The 23,207-nt window shown below is 38.8% G+C and overlaps 1 protein-coding gene across 2 annotated transcripts in view; it reads right to left on the reverse strand.

Annotated features, from left to right (window-relative positions):
- Positions 1-3,084: 3,084 nt before the first annotated feature.
- The window catches only part of nr4a3 (nuclear receptor subfamily 4, group A, member 3), a 46,230-nt gene continuing 26,107 nt past the window's right edge, over positions 3,085-23,207 (reverse strand). For both annotated transcript variants that reach the window (XM_062062901.1, XM_062062900.1), the window contains exons 7-8: positions 12,105-12,283; positions 3,085-4,215 (exon numbers count right to left, since the gene is read on the reverse strand). In XM_062062901.1, the coding sequence (XP_061918885.1) occupies positions 3,956-4,215; positions 12,105-12,283 (439 nt within the window). In that variant the 3' untranslated portion in view covers positions 3,085-3,955. The remainder of the gene's footprint in view (positions 4,216-12,104; positions 12,284-23,207) is intronic.

Raw genomic sequence — 23,207 nt, forward strand, 5'->3', positions numbered from 1 at the left:
TGTACCTTTCAGCATTAATGGTGCCTTCGCAGATGTGTAAGTTACCCATGCTTTGGGCACTAATACACCCCCATACCATCACAGATGCTGGCTTTTCAACTTTGCGCCTATAACAATCCGGATGGTTCTTTTCCTCTTTGTTCTGGAGGACACAACGTCCACAGTTTCCAAAAACAATTTGAAATGTGGACTTGTGAGACCACAGAACACTTTTCCACTTTGCATCAGTCCATCTTAGATGAGCTCGGGCCCAGCGAAGCCGGCGGCGTTTCTGGGTGCTGTTGATAAATGGCTTTCGATTAGCACAGTAGAGTTTTAACTTGCACTTACAGATGTAGCGACCAACTGTAGTTACTGACAGTGGGTTTCTGAAATGTTCCTGAGCCCATGTGGTGATATCCTTTACACACCTTTGTCGCTTTTTGATGCAGTACCGCCTGAGGGATCGAAGGTGAGTAATATCATCGCTTAAAGGCCTACTGAAACCCACTACTACCGACCACGCAGTCTGATAGTTTATATATCAATGATGAAATCTTAACATTATAACACATGCCAATACGGCCGGGTTAACTTATAAAGTGACATTTTAAATTTGCCGCTAAACTTCCGGTTCGAAACGCCTCTGAGGATGACGTATGCGCGTGACGTGGCCCGGCGAACACGGGTATGCCTTCCACATTGAAGCCAATACGAAAAAGCTCTGTTTTCATTTCATAATTCCAAAGTATTCTGGACATCTGTGTTCGTGAATCTGTTGCAATCATGTTCATTGCATTATGGAGAAGGAAGCTGAGCAAGCAAAGAAGAAAGTTGTCGGTGCGAAATGGACGTATTTTTCGAACGTAGTCAGCAACAACAGTACACAGCCGGCGCTTCTTTGTTTACATTCCCGAAAGATGCAGTCAAGATGGAAGAACTCGGATAACAGAGACTCTAACCAGGAGGACTTTTGACTTCGATACACAGACGCCTGTAGAGAACTGGGACAACACAGACTCTTACCAGGATTACTTTGATTTGGATGACAAAGGCGCAGACGTGCTACTGTGAGTATGCGGCTTTGGCTTCTAAACATTTGATCGCTTGACCGTATGTGCGCAACTTTTTTTTGCGTATGTACGTAACTTTTTAAAAATATATAAGCTTTATGAACCTTGGGTTAGGTGAAGGGTCTTTTGGGCTGAGTGATTGTGTGTGTTGATCAGGTGTTTGAATTGTATTGGCGTGTTCTATGGAGCTAGGAGCTAGCAGAGGAGCTAGGAGCTAGCGTAACAAACACGCAGGTGTTTTTATGCAGGATTAATTTGTGGCATATTAAATATAAGCCTGGTTGTGTTGTGGCTAATAGAGTATATATATGTCTTGTGTTTTTTTACTGTTGTAGTCATTCCCAGCTGAATATCAGGTCACCCCCGGCTCTCACAGCATCTTCCCTATCTGAATAGCTTCAACTCCCCACTAGTCCTTCACTTGCACTTTACTCATCCACAAATCTTTCATTCTCGCTCAAATTAATGGGGAAATTGTCGCTTTCTCGGTCCGAATCTCTCTCACTTCATGCGGCCATCATTGTAAACAATAGGGAACTTTGCGTATATGTTCAACTGACTACGTCACGCTACTTCCGGTAGGGGCAAGGCTTTTTTTTTATCAGATACCAAAAGTTGCAATCTTTATCGTCGTTGTTCTATACTAAATCCTTTCAGCAAAAATATGGCAATATCGCGAAATTATCAAGTATGACACATAGAATAGATCTGCTATCCCCGTTTAAATAAAAAAAATTCATTTCAGTAGGCCTTTAAGTGCAGTGATTTCTCCAGATTTTCTGAACTATTTGATGATATTATGGACTGTAGATGGTGAAATCCCTAAAATCCTTGCAATAGCTCGTTGAGAAATGTTGTTCTTAAACAATTTGCTCACACATTTGTTGACAAAGTGGTGACCCTCGCCCCATCCTTGTTTGTGAATGACTGAGCATTTCATGGAAGCTGCTTTTATACCCAATCATGGCACCCACCTGTTCCCAATTAGCCTGTTCACCTGTGGGATGTTCCAAATAAGTGTTTGATGAGCATTCCTCAACTTACTCAGTATTGTTTGCCACTTATGCCAGCTTTTTTGAAACATGTTGCACGTTTTTATTTGCAAAAAATAACAACGTTTTCCAGTTCGAACGTTACCTATTTTGTCTTTGCAGTCTATTCAATTGAATATAGGTTGAAAAGGATTTGCAAATCATTGTATTCTGTTTTTATTTACGGTTTACACAACGTGCCAACTTCACTGGTTTTGGGTTTTGTAATTTGTCGACATGTCTGAAACAAATAAATCATAACCATATCCATACATCCAATACTTCTGAACTGTTAACTGACAATTGCTAGCATGTAGCCGCTTCAAGAGGGCGCGTCTTTATGCTGCCCTGAGGCTTGACCAATTAACCAATCAAAACAGAGTAGGCGTGGTCAGGGAGAAGGCTGTTAAATGTGGAATCTATTATGGAGTATTTTATTTCTCCAATGTGATTTAAAAAAAGAGAAGGGTGTCATGAAACACCTTTAATGAATTGCGTTGAGGTCAAGTACGATAATAAAAACAAGACAGGAGCCAGAATAATCAGAACTAGTTTATGATTTCAAAGTGCTGAACAGAAAATCCAGTGAACCAAAAGAGAATGAAAAAGTCGAACAGGAAACTCAACCAAAAAAGGACATTAAAAAAAGAAAAAAAACAGCAACTTTTTCTCTGTTTTTTTTTTGTTTCTCTTCTTTTTGAAAACAATGCACAAGTCGTACCACAATATTTAAAAAAAGCTAAAAACACTTCAAAATATTAGTTTTTATATATTTATATATTTATATATCTATAGAATTTGCTTTTTTTCTTTCTTTTTTTTCTATTTTTTTTCTTTTTAAATATCACCGCTGCCGTGAGTGTGTGAGGGTTTTTTTTTGTAGGGGGTTTGAGACACATGAGGCGAGCTGGTCTTTGACCGCTTTAAAACACACCATGCAGAAGATGCTGGCTTCTCTAAGCGTTCACACACACACACACACACACACACACACACACACACACACACACACACACACACACACACACACACACACACACACACACACACACACACACACACCCACACACACACACACACACACACACACACACACACACACACACACACACACACGCTCACACAACAGAACTAGAAAAAGACTGCGGAATGTTTGGCCCGTGGATCTATGTTGTCGAGCACCCTGCCCTGTGGGTGTGTGTCGGTGCTTCTCGCCTTTTGCAGGGTGTAAGTGCTTCACAAGCTTCTTTCTGTCTCCTCTGATCTCAATACCCTGCTGAGAACCAGCGTCCTCTGCAGAGGACATTTCTTTTTGCTCTATTTCTTTAGTCAAACTTACAATGAAAAATCTGTTATGCAGAAAAAAATATAAATAAATGTCCACTGCAGTGGACGCTGGTTTCTCAGGAGCATAGGCGAGGCGCCATACAAATTAGCAACATTTGAAAAAAAGCCGTTCAAGTCTGAGTGAGCAGTCATCAATCGTTAGTGCACCAGTTTTCTCTTCTAAAGCATTCTTTCTTCTCTCTTCCACAGCTAGACTGACAATGTCAGACAAATCATTTAGAGTTTGAAATGAAACCACTCCTTAAGCTTCCTAAAATAAGAAAGCAGTCAAAAATTGCACTTGGAATCAAACAACTCGCTTCCTGCGTTATTGAAATGTGTCGACGCTGACATGTGTATGCAATGCTCCTGTCATGACTTTAAAAAATGTCCGCCCGCCAGAGAAGCAGGCCAGTGTACATCTAAACAGGACTGCCACACAGCAAAAAGTCAGACGTGGCCAAGCATTTTTTCTGTGTCTCTTTACATGCTTGTCCTGTTGGCATCACATAGCAAAGTGAGTCTGTCCTCACCACCCGTCCGCCATTAGTAAGGCACAGTGTCCAGAAACCTGTCAATCAAAGGCGGAGGTGGCACCAGGTCCTCCAGCTTCAGGTAGAAGATCCTCTGAAGGCCCTGAGTCCTCTGGGAACGCAGCTCCGCCCTTAAGCCCAGAATACGACTCAGGGCGGGCGCCGCCTTTGACGATGATGAGGGTCCGCAGCCCAGGTGGTCTCTGAGACAGCAGCTCACTTTGTTCTGAAGCTCCTCCACACGCTTAGAGTCTTTCAGGCCAGGGACTTGCTCTGTGGAGGACAGAGAATTATTCAGCAAATGGCAAACCATTGATAAGAAACACACACATTCATTAGAATAAACAACAATGTGAGGGAATTCACATGATATTGTGGTTGTGAAAAAAGAACATCCTGCAGCAAAAACAAGATTTCAAGCACGTCACATACCATTACAAAAATGGTAATAATGACAAGGCTGTAATTTCACAACTTCTTCTTAACTCTCATGAATCCACATTAAAACTAGCTAAGCTTTCAATAGAAGGTATATTTTTTGTTTTTTTGCTCCTATTATCTTATTTTTATTTTATTTCTTCATCATTACTCAAAATATATATTTATTGTATTATAGTCTGTGTAAATTACCCCACTGTTTTTGCATTTACATTTTTTAAAAAAAAACGCTTAAAATAAAAACTGCATTTTTGTTCTGGAATTTCACCCATCATCCACAATCCGTATGTGAGACAAGAACACAGATGTCTTTCCTTTTTCTGTGAATTGTAAAAAAAAAAACCTGACAGCAAGAGGCAGCTAACAATGCAGGTAATGGGGATTCACCTATTTCACTAATAAAACCCTCAAAAACCACCAACAATGCTTTATTTACATGCTGTGACCTGCATAATAACCAAGTAAGTTATAGCGACATTGTTATTGTAGAAAACAACACAGAGGAACTACTTTTCTGGATATTATAAACAGGGTTCCAATCACCAATTTCAGGGGGTGGAGGACTTTTTGCTCTAAAACTATGACTTTATTTGCTAATAACTAATTTAATAAATATTTTTACTCTACCAAAACACATTTCTTAAAAAATATACATATAAATCTCAACAATATGACTTTATACTTCATTAAGATTATCTTGAAAAGAAAAAAAGACTTCTTCAAAGAATAACTTTTTTTTCTAGAAAAAGTATGGACTTAATCTAATCTAAAAAAACCCAATATTTTTATTTAAAAAAAAATGCTTGAAATAAAACATATAGTAAAAAAAAAACTGCTAGCACGAGGCGGCTAACAAGGCAGGTAAAGGGAAGTTATACTTTTTTTCCAAAAAAGCCCTCTAAAAACATCCCAAAAAACGCCAACAATAGCACGGTTAGCACGGTTATCATTCCGTGACTTGCACATTAACCAAGTAATAACAACATTGTTTATGTAGCAGCTAACACAGAGGAACTACTTTTCTGGCGTAGTGACACAGCGCCTCGCTTACATGCCTCAGGCTGCCATCAAGAGCAGGGAGGTAATGATAGCTACTGGAGTTGCTGCTGCTGAATCGCTTTTCAGCTAAAAAAAGCTAGATATTCTACACGCTAGCAGCTTAAAAACCCAAGCCGATTGAATCAGTGGCTCCTGGCTCTAAACTCGGACACAATGACATCCCTAGGAAGATCTGTCAAGTTGCTTGTTTGCTGCCAGCATTTTTTATCTAAGGGGTGGTGATCATACTGAATTTACTAGCTAAACAGGGAGCACACGTCTTGCGCTGAACGATACAACCATCCCATCCGTCATTGTAAGTGACGGCTTTAGTTGTTTTTTTGTTGATGAAACGTTAAACATTTAACATTACTGCTACATGACGGTTTAGTGTTTCACTACAGCTGGATCTGTTTTTCAATCAGCTTCTAAAACTCAGAGATCATCCTCCTTATATTCAGGCTCAAAAATGTAAGGTTCTGGATGATCATTTGTCCGAAAGTAGTCCTTGTTGACTCTCGTGAAGTCTGCACAACTTATAGTAGCAAACACAGAACATGCTCTCTATGTTGTTAGTGTTGACAGAAGTAGCGTTAGTTGCTATGCGCTCTGTGAAATCAGTGCACCCAGGAAAAAAGTTGGGGTCATGCTTAAAATGACCAAAATACTGTACACATTGTTGGATGTTTTAGAGGACTTCACAGGTTAAATAGATGAATCCCAATTACTTGCATTGTTAGATGCCGCTTGCTTGCAAAGTCACCATGTAAAATCACTAATGCTAATCGGTAGCATGTCTATGGCAAATCCAAAGTAAACTAGCATCGAGCTAGCGCATTTTGAAAAGTGGATCCTTCTAGCACTTTTTGGCGCCTTGTTTTTGCTGTTTTGGTATGGAAAACTGCAACATTACCTAGGGGCACGCCGGCTGAGTTTGCTCTGAGTGTTTTACTGCTTGTTTCAATGTTGAGCCAGTGACGTCAAGTGCAACAAAAGTAACGGAATATGGCACTGTTTGATTTAACGTGAATCGATACGCAGTACTACCGCCGGACTTCAGTCGGTACCTATGAAAACACAGACTTCTGTACCTATCCTTAGCGTTATGTGGGGTGTGCATGCATGCTCCGAGCATGAGCGCGGGATAAAATACTTACAAAACTTTGGAAAGTTAGCGCCCCCTAGCAGCCACGTAAAGTTTGCAAAGAGTTACATTAATGTCGAACATGTCCAACTGAATAGTTCCGCGATAACTCAACTAAACAGCCCAAGAACATTATGACAAAACATAATGTTTATTCATCTAACTCGGGGGTCAGCAACCTGTGACTTTAGAGCCGTCCTAGTAGCTCCCTGGGGGATTTTTCAAAAATGTGTGAAAATGGAAAAAGATGAGGGAAAAATAATATTTTTTGTTTTAATATAGTTTCTGTAGGAGGACAATCATGACACAAACATTCCTAATTGTTAGAAATCCCACTCTTTATATTATACATGCTTCACTGATGGAAGTATATGGCAAGCACCGTTTTGTCTTACTAATTTTGGCGGTCCTTGAACTCATCGTAGTTTGTTTACACACACAACTTTCTCCAACGCTGCCACAGAAAGACGTGTTTTATGCCACTCCTTCTCCGTCTCATTTTGTCCACCAAAAATTTTATACTGTGCGTGAATGCACAAAGGTGAGCTTTGTTGATGTTATTGACTTGTGTAGAGTGCTAATCAGGGATATTTGGTCACTGCATGAATGCAAGCTAATCGATGCTAACATGCTATTTAGACTAGCTGTACGTACATATTGCATCATTATGCCTTGTTTCTTTGTCTCATGACAAATTATCTTTATGTAATATTGGCTGCATTTCTGATAGTTGTTTGTGCGCCATGTTGTTCCAGACCACAGCAAACATTACCCAGCTTGCAAAAATTGTCATAAATCCATTAGAAGAAGACAGCCTGCCGTTTCCTTTAACTTGGACACACACATCTATACCTTTGGCCATTCTAAGACAATCATTTCCAGGAGTTATCTCACCCTCTGAGAAGTTGTACTAATGTTTTCCAATGTTGTAAAAATGTGTAGAATAAATATTAAAATGTCAACATTTCTGTGAACAAAGATTTACGTCAGCCTGCGACACTTTGTCTTTTTGATAGTAGGCTAATATTGACACTTACATCATGTGTTGCCTTCATTATAACACTTATATAAGACTTTTAATTTTTTGCAGCGCCAGACATATTTTATTTTGTATTTTTGGGCCAATATGGCTCTTTCAACAATTTGGCTTGCCGACCCCTGATCTAAATGAACATTATAGAGTTTGTATAAAAAATGACCAAAAACGGCTACTTCCAATTGAAACTGCCCAATTGATCCAAATCCACATTCATGTAGAGCAGGGGTGTCAAACGTACAGCCCGAGGGCTGGATCAGGCCCGCGAACAGGATTTATCCGGCCAGGGGGATGAGTTTGCTAAGTATAAAAATGTACCTGGAATTTTTGATTGAATAAACAGCTGTTGTAAATGTGTCCACTGGATGTGCCAATAGCAATTATTTGTATCTTTGAAGATGATGCTACATATGTACAAAATAAACCACATGATGTTAGTACATCAGTCGAGAAAAATGATCAAACTACATAAATAACATCCTGTAATTTGATTTTGATTAAAAAAAATGTATCTTAATAAATTGAAAATTATGATGACTGATGAACATTATCACATAATAATTTATTTGGAAAATATAAATAAAAACAAATAAATTATTAACCGCAACATGTAAGTGTAAAAAAAACCCCAACAACATTATGATTTGTACATTTGTGCTTGTTCTATTTTTAAACAAAGAAAACAATCAGAAGTTGTCTTTATTTTTAAGTTATCGTGCCGTGCCGGGAGTAGATTTTTCTCCATGTGGCCCCCGATCTAAAATGTATTTGACACCCCTGTTTGAACGACCCCGAATTTCCTGTACAATTCCAGTCGACAAATCGGTATGAAAAGTTTTTGCAAATTTCCAGCGAATATTCCGTTCCTTCTGCAGCCACCATTGGCTTGTTGAGCAGAAAGAGCAATTGCAACGTCTTCGTCTATTGAATTGCACCTCATTAGCCTGTATGGCTTAAGTTCTTAACAGGCTTTAACTTGTCTCACTCACTACAGATCAATACACAGCCTAACCTAATAAGCCCACTGCACACAATGGATACATAGAGACGTTCACTTGCACACACACACACACACACACACACACACACACACACACACACACACACACACACACACACACACACACACACACACACACACACACACACACACACACACACACACACACACACACACACTCATGCTCGCTACGATTGAAGACACGGGCAAAGACAAAAGTGCTCGACAATTAGCTGATTATTCGGCCCTGTGAGCCGCCAAATGAGATTAGAGGCACACGCGCGCATGCACACAAACACACTGCTGCCCATAGCAACTCCAGCGGCACCCGAACGGGGCTTAATGTGACACTAAGTCATTCTGCTGAGCACAGGGTGTACACCCACAACACACACACACACACACACACACACTGACATACACACTGACATACACACACCCGGGCCCTGCAGGGAGGCCGCGGCCGGGACCACTTTGAGATATCCATTATGTTAAGCCTATTTATTGTTTGTTTATGTGGCTCTTTTGTTTGTCGCTCACTCCAGCCCTCCTTTCAATGTGCCTTTCAGACCTCTTACTTACTAACTCGCCCCGGTAGCGAGGGGGGAATCGATGGCCGCCTTTCTACGCGGGCCACTCTGCAGTGGTCGATGGCCTGGTTGCTCTGGCGGTGCGCTTGTGTGCGCTAGCGAGGTGGCACTGAGACACCAGCGCAGAGCGCAGCGCCGTGGTGGGCTGGTCGATGAGGCGCAGAGTTAAGTGCTCCCCCAGAGAGAGGAGCTTGTGTTGGGGGGCTTTAGAGAGAGGAAACCAAGGCGCCGGTGGAGGTAAAGAAATTCAGCAACGACAAGGGGAGGCGTTTGTACAGACTCGCTTATGATATTTCCGTGGATGTCACCTTTTACCCTGAAATTTGGGGCATTTAAGGACATTTTCCTAATCACTGCATCTCTAATAACGACCATCATAATAATCCATAAACTAGTCAATTAGAGCAGTGGTTCTCCAACTTTTTTCTACCAAGTACCACCTCAGAAAACACTTGGCTCTGCAAGGGCCACCATAATGACCAACATTAAAATACAGTAGCGCAGTAGGCCTAAGTATTCATTAAACGAGGCAGACTTCATTCATTTTTTCTTTAAAAAAAAAAAAAAAACATCTTTAAAAATTTGATTTTTTTTAAAAGTTTGACTTTGAAAAAAAAAAATCTCAGATGATTTTTTTTTGCCCGACAAAATATATGACTTATTTCTTAATGCTTATATACAAAATTGTTAATGTGGTATAATGTTTTTTTCCCCCTTTTCCAATGCGACTTATTGATTTTAGTGTGATATGAGGACAAATTTAAAGCGCAGTAGGCCTAAATATCCATTAAAACGAGGCAGAGTTTTTATTCAACAAGTATATTTTTGGCAACTGTAATGTTACACACTGTTTGAACAGTAACACTGTGTTTGAATATTTTAATAAGTGATTACTTGGCGTTTGGTATGTGTACCACAGTTTGAGAATCACTGGCTTAGAGAATATGCAAGACTGTCCTCTATTATAATTAAAAGTGTGGGCTTCATTTTCACTCAAATGACCAAATATGGTTATTTGTCCAATAAAGGACAACATGACCTAAACTAAGCATTGATTTGTCCAGCAACAGAAGATCATAAAAAGGGTTGCTCATAAAAAATATTGTTTTTCTACCAAAAAAAGCTATCTTTATTTTTGGCCACTGTAACGTTACACACTGTTTGAACAGTAACACTGTGTTTGAATATTTTAATAAGTGATTACTTGGCGTTTGGTATGTGCACCACAGTTTGAGAATCACTGGCTTAGAGAATATGCAAGACTGTCCTCTATTATAATTAAAAGTGTGGGCTTCATTTTCACTCAAATTACCAAATATGGTTATTTGTCCAATAAAGGACAACATGACCTAAACTAAGCATTGATTTGTCCAGCAACAGAAGATCATAAAAAGGGTTGCTCATAAAAAATATTGTTTTTCTACCAAAAAAAGCTATCTTTATTTTTGGCCACTGTAACGTTACACACTGTTTGAACAGTAACACTGTGTTTGAATATTTTAGTGAGTGATTATTTGGCGTTTGGTATGTGTACCACAGTTTGAGAATCACTGGCTTAGAGAATATGCAAGACTGTCCTCTATTATAATTATAAGAGTGGGCTCCATTTTTATTCAAATTACCAAATATGGTCCTTTGTCCAATAAAGGACAAAATGACCTAAACTAAGCATTGATTTGTCCAACAACAGAAGATCATTAAAAGAAAATTTCAGGGAGTGTAGGACTTTTTTGCTCTTAAAAAAAAGTTCTACCAAAAAAAGGTATCTTTAATAATTTTTGGGTAAAAAATCTGACTTTATATATCATGATAAAGATATATTTCTTACTGGAATTTTTTTTTTCTTGACTGGAATAGGTTTGCCCTCAAAAATAGATAACGTTTTAGTAAAAAACAAACAAACAAAAATAACTTTCTTTAAAAAAATGTCTTAAAAATGATTTAAATTAAAAAAAAATCTTAAATAAAATTAAAAACAAATTCTGAAAAATGTAAGATTTGTTTTTGTTTTAATTCTTGAACTTAAAAAAAACAAACGATATTCTAAAAAAAATGCGACTTCATGCATTTGTTTTCTTGAAAAAGTAAAAAAAAAGATCTTAAAAATCTTAATGCAAAATACACATTTGTTAAAGTGGTATAATGTTTTTTTTCTCCCTTTTCCAATGTGACTTATTGATTTTAGCGTGATATGAGGACACATTTAAAGTTTTCTAGAGGGTGCCTGTTGGCAACAGTGGTTTTATTTGTGTGCAATACTTTTTGTCCACACTTCTGAATTTTGGGATTTGATTATGACTTTTATGATGAGCTTTCAAATAATATCATGTTTACAATAGGCAAAACTATCTTAGCAAATGTGGCATACGGACTGTGCAAAAGTTTGTGTTCCCCTCTATCTTTGGATGGGACTAAAACTCACCCTTATCCAGATCCTCACCAAAAAAATTAAGGCTTTCTTTTCTTGGTCTTTGTAGTTTTTGTACTAACTGAATATATGCCCTATTTTTTTTACTGTTACTGTCAACACGACTGCTGCGCACATTTTGCTTGCACAGCAAATTTAACACGGACCATGACTCTGTGTGAAATCCCATCCGATTCCTTTGTAACGTGTTACACTTAACCACATTTTATTGTTTATTATTTCGGCCATTCACTGATAGACGGCAAACTTCCTGTTCTTCTATCTTGGTCATGCCTTTTCTGCTGCCTGTTTCACACGTCCACATTGATTAAAGGGGCAGGTGTGAAGCAGGTGCACCAGGTGCTGGTGGGTATCGGGTTCTTGTTAGCAGCAGCAGAAATGTGCTGGAACACGTGTATCTACCCTGAATGTATGTCGGTGAGTGCATGCATGCACCTGATCACCGTCACATTCAATCAGCCACACACACCTCAATAGTCTTTGTTTACCTGTGAGCAGGACGAGCGCGGCCAGGCAGGCGAAGGCGGACGCATCCAGGTTGAGGCTCTGGAGATGGTTGGAAAAGTCCCGAATGGAGTCGAGCCACTCTCCAAACCCACGAAGGCACTGGAACCTGTGCAGCACCAAACCGTTACAGAACACCAGTTTGTCCTCAGACAGCGTCGACCTGGCAAACAAGAGAAGAAATGCTTAGTTCAGGGCTCTCTCTTTTATTCATTTTTGTATGCCAAAAATGTTCCGTTGTTGTAGGGCCAAACATTACGCCTAAGTTACAAACTAGTGCCTGCATAAAGAATGTGTACTTCTGTTCGAGGAGTACGACTGCAAAATAAGCCACCATGGTGCAGTTGCCAGAATTCAATACACCAGATGCCAGATGAGAAAATGAGATGCCAGATGAGATAATGCAATGCTAGATGTGAAAATGCGTTACTACATTAGAAAATAAAATGCCAGATGAGATGATGAGATGCTCGTTGACAAAATTAAACGCTAAATGAGAGTATAAATTGCAAGATGAGAAGATGAATTGCGAGATGAGAATATGAGATGTTTGATGAGAAAATGCAATGCTAAATGAGAACGTGAGATGCCAGATGAGACTATGCGATGCTGAATGAGAATATAAGGTGTTGGATGAGAAGATGAGATACCAGATGAGAAGATGAGATGAGAAGATGAGAATATGAGATGCTGAATGAAAATATAAGATGTTGGATGAAAAGGTGAGATGCTGCTGCTCACTGCTCCCCTCACCTCCCAGGGGGTGAACAAGGGGATATGTCAAATGCAGAGGACACATTTCACCACACCTAGTGTGTGTGTGACTATCATTGGTACTTTAACTTTAACTTTAAATATGAGATGCCTGATGATAATGTGAGATGCCAGATGAGAAGATGCGATGACACATGAGAACATGACATGCGAGATGAGAAGATGAGATGATGAATGAGCAAATGAAGTGTTAGATGAGAAGATGAGATGATGAATGAGCAAATGAAGTGTTGAATGAGAAGATGAGATGACATATGAGAACATGAGATGCTGAATGAGATAATTAAAGGCTAGATGAGAAAATTAGATACTACATTAGAAAATTAAATGGCCGGTGAGATGGTGGTATGGTCGTTGACAAAATTAAAGGCTAAGTGAGAGTATAAATTGCAAGATGAGAAGATGAGATGCGTGAGGAGATTATGAGATGTTTGATGAGAAAATGCAATGCTAAATGAGAACGTGAGATGCCAGATGAGAATGTGAGATACTGAATGAGAATATAAGATGTTGGATGAGAAGATGGGATACTACAGGATAAGATGAGATGCTCAATGAGAATATGAGATGCTGAAAGAAAATATAAGATGTTGGATGAAAAGGTGAGATATGAGATGCCCGATGATAATGTGAGATGCCAGATGAGAAGATGCGATGACACGTGAGAACATGACATGCGAGATGAAAAGATGAGATGATGAATGAGCAAATAAAGTGTTAGATGAGAAGATGAGATGATGAATGAGCAAATGAAGTGTTGGATGAGAAGATGAGATGACACATGAGAACATGACATGCGAGATGAGAAGATGAGATGATGAATGAGCAAATGAAGTGTTAGATGAGAAGATGAGATGATGAATGAGCAAATGAAGTGTTAGATGAGAAGATGAGATGATGAATGAGCAAATGAAGTGTTGGATGAGAAAATGAGATGACATATGAGAACATGAGATGCTGAATGAGATAATTAAATGCTAGATGAGAAAATTAGATACTACATTAGAAAAGTAAATGGCCGATGAGATGGTGGGATGGTCGTTGACAAAATTAAAGGCTAAGTGAGAGTATAAATTGCAAGATGAGAAGGTGAGATGCGTGATGAGAATATGAGATGTTTGATGAGAAAATGCAGTGCTAAATGAGAACGTGAGATGCCAGATGAGAATGTGAGATACTGAATGAGAATATAAGATGTTGGATGAGAAGGTGAGATACTACAGGATAAGATGAGTTGCTCAATGAGAATATGAGATGCTGAATGAAAATATAAGATGTTGGATGAAAAGGTGAGATATGAGATGCCCGATCATAATGTGAGATGCCAGATGAGAAGATGTGATGAAATATGAGAACATGACATGCGAGATGAGAAGATGAGATGATGAATGAGCAAATTAAGTGTTAAATGAGAAGATGAGATGACATTTTAGAACATGAGATGCTGAATGAGCAAATTAAGTGTTAGATGAGATCACATATTAGAACATGAGATGCTGAATGAGAATATGATGTGCTAGATGAGAAATTGCAATGCTACATGAAAACAAGAGACGCCAGATGCGAAGATGAGATGCTAGTTGAGAAGATGAGCTTCCAGATTAGAAAATGATGTTCTGAATGAGAACATGAGATGCTGAAAGAGAAAACGAGATGCTAGAAGAGAAATTTAAATGCTAGGTAAGACCATGAGATGACAGATGAGTAGATGAGATGCTAGATAAAATGTAATACTTGATGGGAGGATGAGATGCTTGATGAGATGATAGTTGAGGATATGAGATGACAGATGAGAATATGAGATGCTGATTGAGAATATGAGATGCTAGATGAGAACATGAGATGCGAGATGAGACGATGAGATGATAGATGAGAATATGAGATGCCAGATGATATAATCAGATGCTGAATGAGAATATGATATGCTGGATGAGATTATGAGAGGCGAGATGAAAATATGAGATGCTAGACGAGAATATGATATGCTATATGAGAAAACAGAGAATCTAGATGAGAAGATGAGTTGCTAGATGAGAATATGATACATAATGAGAGATAGTAAAGAACTCATCACAAAGTACAAATGTAAATCTTCACTCCCCTCCTCCCTCTACACTGCCGTCTTCACCAACAGTAGTTGTCAATAAAAGTACATGTATATGTATTTCACATTGTCCTCCCTCTGCATGTAAAACTACAAATATGTATGTGTTTTTTTAATTGTATTTACATTATTTATTGTGGATGTCTTCAGTCTTCGTCTAAACCTTTTGGAACAGATTACTCCTGAAAAGTGAGGATGCAGCACATACAGTTTGGACACACATCAAACACCAAGTCAATGTCTTTTCAAACATCTCCTTCCGGCAAATATAATTGATCAAGAGGCATATCGCCTAAACAGGCATGGCTTTAAAGTTAAAGTACCTTGGCTTGGGCTGCTGCGTGCGATGGAAATATGTCTTAATGAGGGAATGAAAAGGCTTCCACTAACAACTGAGAACCAAGCAGCAGAGATGGAGACAGCGAGGATCATAAAGTCGTCTTTATGAGTGCCTGACTAAACAGCATGCTCCCTTCCTATTAACAGCCTGAAATAACTAGAAGCTGAAATAAAGGGAAGACAGATGGAAGAGCCGGGTTGAAAAAAAAGTGCTTAGTTGAGATCCCATAATATTTTCTTTCAACATGCTGTAGTGTAAATAAGACATTTTTATTCTACATTTTACTTTGTGGTTCAATTTATAGTTCTGGCTTAGGAAGGCTGATCCCTTTAATAGCACCTCCTTACTCATGGACATAATACTACCTGGCTGGATGACGACCATCATTTCCTACTGGACATCTCGAAATTAAATGTAAGTTTTTGTTAAAATATATTTTTTAAAACACCTGCAACCGTCTGCCAGTCAATTACAAACGTGGAAACCGCAAGTTTGATCATTCTGCTTTAGGTCAGCAAGTAGGCTAACCTAGCATGTTGTTGTTGCTGTTCAAATGCGAATGTAATGCAATGCTTAAAGTTACGTTGTTTTATGTGATATGTGATATATTGACGTATGATGTAAAAATAAAAAAAAATAAAAAATAAAAAAATATATATATATACATATATATATATAAATATATGTAAATATATATATATATATATATATATATATATATATATATATATATATATATATATAAATGTATAAATATATATATACATATATGTGTATATATATATATATATATATATATATATATATATATACATATATTTATATATTTATACATTTATATATACAGTATATATATATATATACTGTATATATATTATATATATATATATATATATATATATATATATATATATATATATATATATATATATATATATATATATATATATATATATATATATATATATATATATATATATATATATATATATATATATATATATATATATAGTACAGGCCAAAAGGACACACCTTCTCATTCAATGTGTTTTCTTTATTTTCATGACTATTTACATTGTAGATTGTCACTGAAGGCCTCAAAACTATGAATGAACACATGTTGGAGTTATGAACTTAACAAAAAAAGATGAAATAACTGAAAACACGTTTTATATTCTAGTTTCTTCAGTTATTTCACCTTTTTTTGTTAAGTGCATAACTCCACATGTGTTCATTCAGAGTTTTGATGCCTTCAGTGACAATCTACAACGTAAATAGTCATGAAAATAAAGAAAACGCAATGAATGAGAAGGTGTGTCCAAACTTTTGGCCTGTACAGTATATATACAACTTAACAGTTCAAAAATGTGAAAAATGTTTTGAAATAAAAGCTGTTATGCTTTAAGTTGCAGGCAAAAATTTGAGTAACAAACATCTCCGCCATTAATTGGCGTAGCGAATGCCACAGTGAACCCCGTAAGATCCGACCAAAACATCTGCTCTTACTTGATAGCATTAGCTAATAGATAGAGATCGACTTAAATTTTCCAACGATGGGAAGGTAGAAAGTGAGAGTAGGGACAGTGCTGAGAAGAAGAAGTGGATGATATTCATTGAATTAAAGAAAGAAATCCTAAAAAAAGCATTATCGAGCGTGTCGCTAGCTAACTTGGATGCCAGTCAAGAACGCTAAATAATATCTAAGCAGGGGATATTTATCAATGAAAATATGTAAAAGCTCCTGATGGTGTGTTTGACCGAGGAGCAGCTGGGAGGAGATACCGCAGAACTCTCCAAGGTAAATTCTGCAAATCATTATTATAAGACTTTGTAAAACTATTGCAGTTGTTTGTAGTACATTCTGTTGTTTTGTTTTTCATATCATATTTATATTTAGAAGCTTGTTTCTCATGTTGAAATTGCGGATTTGCACCAATTCATTGATTTCGATTCATTTCAGTGGGCGACGTTGATTTGAGACACAAGTACCACTGAACCAACTAAGTTGAGGTACTACTGTTTTACGTTGAATAAGTGCAGAGTTACAGTGTAAAGTCAGAAAGTGGATAAAGTGCGCTTCATGGACACAGAAGTGGACAAACATTAGCATTAAAAGCTACAGACACATAAAGCGGCCTGTTCCCAGTCGGGCTTAATAAAAGCACTTTTAAACTGTCTACGTTGCGGCATCAATGCTAGAACACACTTCTAACATAGACTTGTGGAGGAATAATAAGACATGGGCCCTTTAAATTCAGCGCATTCACGTAAAGAAATGGCAATAAAAAATAACCCCGCAGTGTGTCGCATATCAAAGCAGACTCCAAACAATGCGCAGATGTGACGCGCTGGTACCCAAGCAGCCGTCGACAATCACGTTATATAAACAGCTGGATTTCTGCCATGCATTCCACTCCCCCCTGACGACGGGATCGCCACGGCAACCCACCCATAACCACTGAAAGTGTTTGGTGACGGGGGTGCTTACAGCAACGGCGGGCCCAGGAAAATGGAGTAAATTTACTCTTACACACACAGTGTGCACACACACTCTGACGAACATACACACGTAAGGTGGGAATGGGGGGGGGTCTGGGAGGCATTGAGTTCAACACAGGGTCAACGCGAGCAGGGCCGCACCGAGTATAAAACGGGGCTGCATGGTGTGTGCATGAGTCGGGTGTTTGGGGGTGACTCACAGTCCCAGCCTGAGCTTTCCTTCCCCTGCTGGAGCTGTGACGCCACCGCCCATCGCCTACCCACCCTGCACCTGGACCGACTAGGAGAGCAAAGTTGTACATCACCAGCATGCTGGGGTGAGTAAGTGTGTCTGACGGTGTTGTTTTTTTGGCCCTAAAGACGACAGCCGGGACAAAAGGACGAGCTTGTCGGCCCGAGCCCCGCTTCTCTCCATAAATTGAAGCTGCCGCATGCCTTGCTGGAGCCGAGCGGTAACCCGGGGCGATGCTGAGGCGCAGACGGCCCTGGGGGAGTCGTAATGGCACCGCAACACACACATACTCCCTGTGCTGGACGCTGCATGGGGACTTTATCTTGGATTGAGCATGAATTTCCTGCTAACATACATCTCAGATGACTTGTCTTTTTCAGAGGGAATTGATCTTGTCAATTCACAGCACACACACACACACACACACACACACACACACACACACACACACACACACACACACACACACACACACACACACACACACGCACGCACGCACGCACGCACGCACGCACACACACACACACACATTCACACACACACACACACACACACAAACACACACACACACACACACACACACACACACACACACACACACGCAAACACACAGCCCGCTTGTGCGTCACACATCCAGAAAAGTGGAACTCCGTGGGTGTAGCTGCTGTCATAGCCAGCGACTCCATTCATAATTCTCTTCATATGGCCAATTACTCAGCTGCGCTCCTCCTACAGAGGAGATACAGCAACACACTTAGAGTACATGCTGTACTGTACATTACAGGCAAGCCTTTCAGAAAGCCTGCTGTCCTCTTACACATGAAACAAATGTTAACTCCTTGATCAGGGGGGGGGCAAGGGAACCATATTTGGTAACTGCAGCAGACTTGTTTCTGCCAATTACGGAGGAAAAAGGCATATGAAAATGTAACAAACGAAATGTTTTGTGTCAGGGGTTTTCAAACTGTCGGAGAACAGAATACTCCCTGATGTATATTACCGGTATACTAATGAATCGACAACACAGTATGTCATACTTGCCAACCCTCCCGATTTTCCCGGGAGACTCCCGAATTTCAGTGCCCCTCCCGAAAATCTCCCGGGGCAACCATTCTACCGAATTTCTCCCGATTTCCACCCGGACAACAATATTGGGGGCATGCCTTAAAGCAGGGGTGTCCAAACTTTTCCCACTGAGGGCCGCACACGGAGAAATTAAAGCATGCGGGGGCCATTTTGATATTTTTCATTTTCAAACCATAACAAAATATATGGATTTTGTTTTTATACCTTTAGGGCTCCCGGGGACCAAAAAGGTAAAAAAAAGTAAAAAAAGACAACTTATTTTTTTATTTTTTTATAGTAAAACTGAAATATGCAGTATATAGTAATTAGAGCTCTAAAAGATCAATAATGCAGGACACCATTGATTTTAATTCATTATTATTTTTGAGCAATCACAGAGAAAATATAAATAAAATCCCACTAAATATTGTTGGGATCCAAAAGGTCTCCCACCCATAAAGTGATACATTTATACTGTTTTTTTTTTAACTTTCAACACTTAAGTTACGAGATCAACTTCAGATATATCTGTCCATTTTACGTTTGAACTATTATTTTGTTTGTTTTATGGTCTTTTGTCAAAGAAAACATTGATGTATTTAAATGGCAACCACACAACATATGCAATATTTTCCACATAAAACATTTTAAAGTGAAAAATTTGAAGTAATTGGAGCCTAGAATAGGTCAATAATTCATTATAACATAGGTTTTTTTTGTTTTTTTTGAGCAATGGCCAAAAAAAGAAAAAGAAAGATAGACAAAAGAAAAAAAACAGCCTTCATGGCAGCTTTGTGTCAACATTGCAATGTTTTATTTTTTATTTTTGCAATAGAATTTCCACAATGTGTGGCGGGCCGGTAAACGATTAGCTGCGGGCCGCAAATGGCCCCCGGGCCGCACTTTGGACACCCCTGCCTTAAAGGCACTGCCTTTAGCGTCCTCTACAACCTGTCGTCACGTCCGCTTTTCCTCCATACAAACAGCGAAGTCACATAATATATGCGGCTTTTACACACACAGTGAATGCAAGACATACTTGATCAACAGCCATACAGGTCACACTGAGGGTAGCCGTATAAACAACTTTAACACTGTTACAAATATGCGCCACACTGTGAACCCACACCAAACAAGAATGACAAACACATTTCGGGAGAACATCCGCACCGTAACACAACATAAACACAACGGAACAAATAGCCAGAACCCCTTGCAGCACTAACTCTTCCGGGACACTACAATATACACCCCCGCTACCACTAAACCCCACTCACCCCCACCTCAGCCCCCCCATCTCCCGAATTTGGCGGTCTCAAGGTTGGCAAGTATGCAGTGTGTGTGTGAGTGGTGTTAATCTGTAAATCTGTTGACTTGATCGTTTTTTTTTTTGTAATTAATTGCTATTAATGCATACCTGTTCATAAAATTTCCCTCTGTGGCAACAAGCAGCCGAATAAGCTATGCGGCCTAAGGCCCTGTCTACATTAAGCCGGATAACTCCTTAAACGAATAGGTTTTTAGTAGGGATAATGGCTTTTTGCCGATATCCGATATTCCGATATTGTCCAACTCTTTATATACCGATACCGATATCAACCGATATCGATATATACAGTCGTGGAATTAACACATTATTATGCTTAATTTGGACAACCAGGTATGGTGAAGATAAGGTCCTTTTTAAAAAATGTTTTAAAATAAAATAAGATAAATAAATTAAAAACATTTTCTTGAATAAAAAGGAAAGTAAAACAATATAAAAACAGTTACATAGAAACTAGTAATGAATGAAAATGAGTAAAATTAACTGTTAAAGGTTAGTACTATTAGTGGACCAGCAGCACGCACAATCATGTGTGCTTACGGACTGTATCCCTTGCAGACTGTATTGATACATATTGATATATAATGTAGGAACCAGAATATTAACAACAGAAAGAAACAACCCTTTTGTATGAATGAGTGTGAATGAGTGTAAATGGGGGAGGGAGGTTTTTTGGGTTGGTGCACTAATTGTATGTGTATATTATGTTTTTTATGTTGATTTAATAAAAAATAAAAAAACCCGATACCGATAATAAAAAATCCGATACCGATAATTTCCAATATTACATTTTAAAGCATTTATCGACATCTCTAGTATTTAGCCTAAGCGGTTTCGTAACTCGGCGGAAACCACTGGAAAGATGGAGGCGAGTCATCCAGATATGCCCGTGTTTCTCCTTCCGTCTGTACAGACGCTTGTGGAAATCACACATGAATACTAGAGATGTCCGATAATGGCTTCTTTGCAGATATCCGATACTCCGATATTGTCCAACTCTTAATTACTGATTCCGATATCAACTGATACCGATATATACAGTCGTGGAATTAACACATTATTATGCCTAATTTTGTTGTGATGCCCCGCTGGATGCATTAAACAATGTAACTTTACCATGAATTGATTAACGTGGACCCCAACTTAAACAAGTTGAAAAACTTATTCGGGTGTTACCATTTAGTGGTCAATTGTACGGAATATGTACTGTACTGTGCAATCTATTAACACAAGTTTCAATCAATCAATCAAAAACAAGGTTTTCCAAAATAAGAAAACAACTTCAACTCCAGTTATGGAAAAAAGTGCCAACATGGCCCTGCCATATTTATTATTGAAGTCACAAAGTGCATTTTTTTTTAACATGCCTCAAAACAGCTTGGAATTTGGGACATGCTCTCCCTGAGATAATCCTGATACCCCCTACAACTATGGGAAATACTATACTTTGACTTTCACCAAGTGCATTATTTTTATTTTTTTTTAAACATGCCTCAAAACAACAGCTACAAAAACAATGAAGGCACACAGTTTCAGTCCAGAGTCCTACGTCCGTGTTTTACCAGATATGTACCGCTCCATACAGCGGTGTTTTAAAAAGTCATTAATTTTACTTTTTATAACCGATACCGACAATTTCTGATATTACATTTTAAAGCATTTATCATCTCTAATGAATACCTTAAGAGAAAGCGATTGCAGCTATTTGGGATACAACACTTCTCAGACGGCAAGAGAACTTTCAAATGTCCAGGTCAGCTGTGATTCTACTTAGTGAAAAATATTGTCCATTTGTCGAAGGAGAGACAACGAGAATGCGGGCTCCCGTAGATGTGATAAAAAAGGTAGCGTGTGCTTTGTATTACTTGGCAGTCGAGGGAAGACTACGGAAAACGGCGAAAGCTTTTGGACTGGCAAAGCAGACTGTATTATTGTCCGCCATGTATGTTGTGGACTCAATGTCTAGGTCCAGAGTATATAAGGTCACCAAAGACAAATGGACAATGAAGGTGAAGGCAAAATAGTGAGGAGTGTCCTGACCAGATATCTAGATCCCTAGATTGATTGATGTAAAATGTTCTTTGTCACATTGTTTACTTCCACATGTCCATTAAAGATTTGATTAATTTATGATGGCTCAGGTGTGATTCACTACAATAGGGCCCCACAGCACACTGGATTCCAGTTAATATATATACCACAGCACTGGATATTGTTCAGATAAGTTAAATTAAATTTAAGAACTTGCACACAAAGCAACACTGGAGGTGACTATAACGTGCACATTTTCCGCGCATGCGTACTAGGTCGCGTTGCGCCGGTGGATGTAGGAGGGGAGGGTCTTAAACGACCATTGTGTGTGTGTGGACAACAATACGGTTAGGTGGGATTTACCCTGGATAACCTAAAGGGGCCTAAATAGGTGTGAAAGTATACTAATCACTCAATCAATCAATCAATCAATCAATGTTTATTTATATAGCCCTAAATCACAAGTGTCTCAAAGGGCTGCACAAGCCACAACGACATCCTCGGTACAGAGCCCACATACGGGCAAGGAAAAACTCACCCCAGTGGGACGTCAATGTGAATGACTATGATCAAACTATAATCAAACAACAACATAGTATGCGTGCGTGTCAGTGGTGTTAATCTGTAAATCTGTTGACTTGATAGTTTGTTTGTAATGAATTGCTATTAATCCATACCTGTTCATGAAGTTTCACTACGTGGCAACAAGCGGCCG

This window comes from Entelurus aequoreus, linkage group LG11 (genome assembly GCF_033978785.1).
Source record: "Entelurus aequoreus isolate RoL-2023_Sb linkage group LG11, RoL_Eaeq_v1.1, whole genome shotgun sequence".
Classification (NCBI taxonomy): domain Eukaryota; kingdom Metazoa; phylum Chordata; class Actinopteri; order Syngnathiformes; family Syngnathidae; genus Entelurus; species Entelurus aequoreus.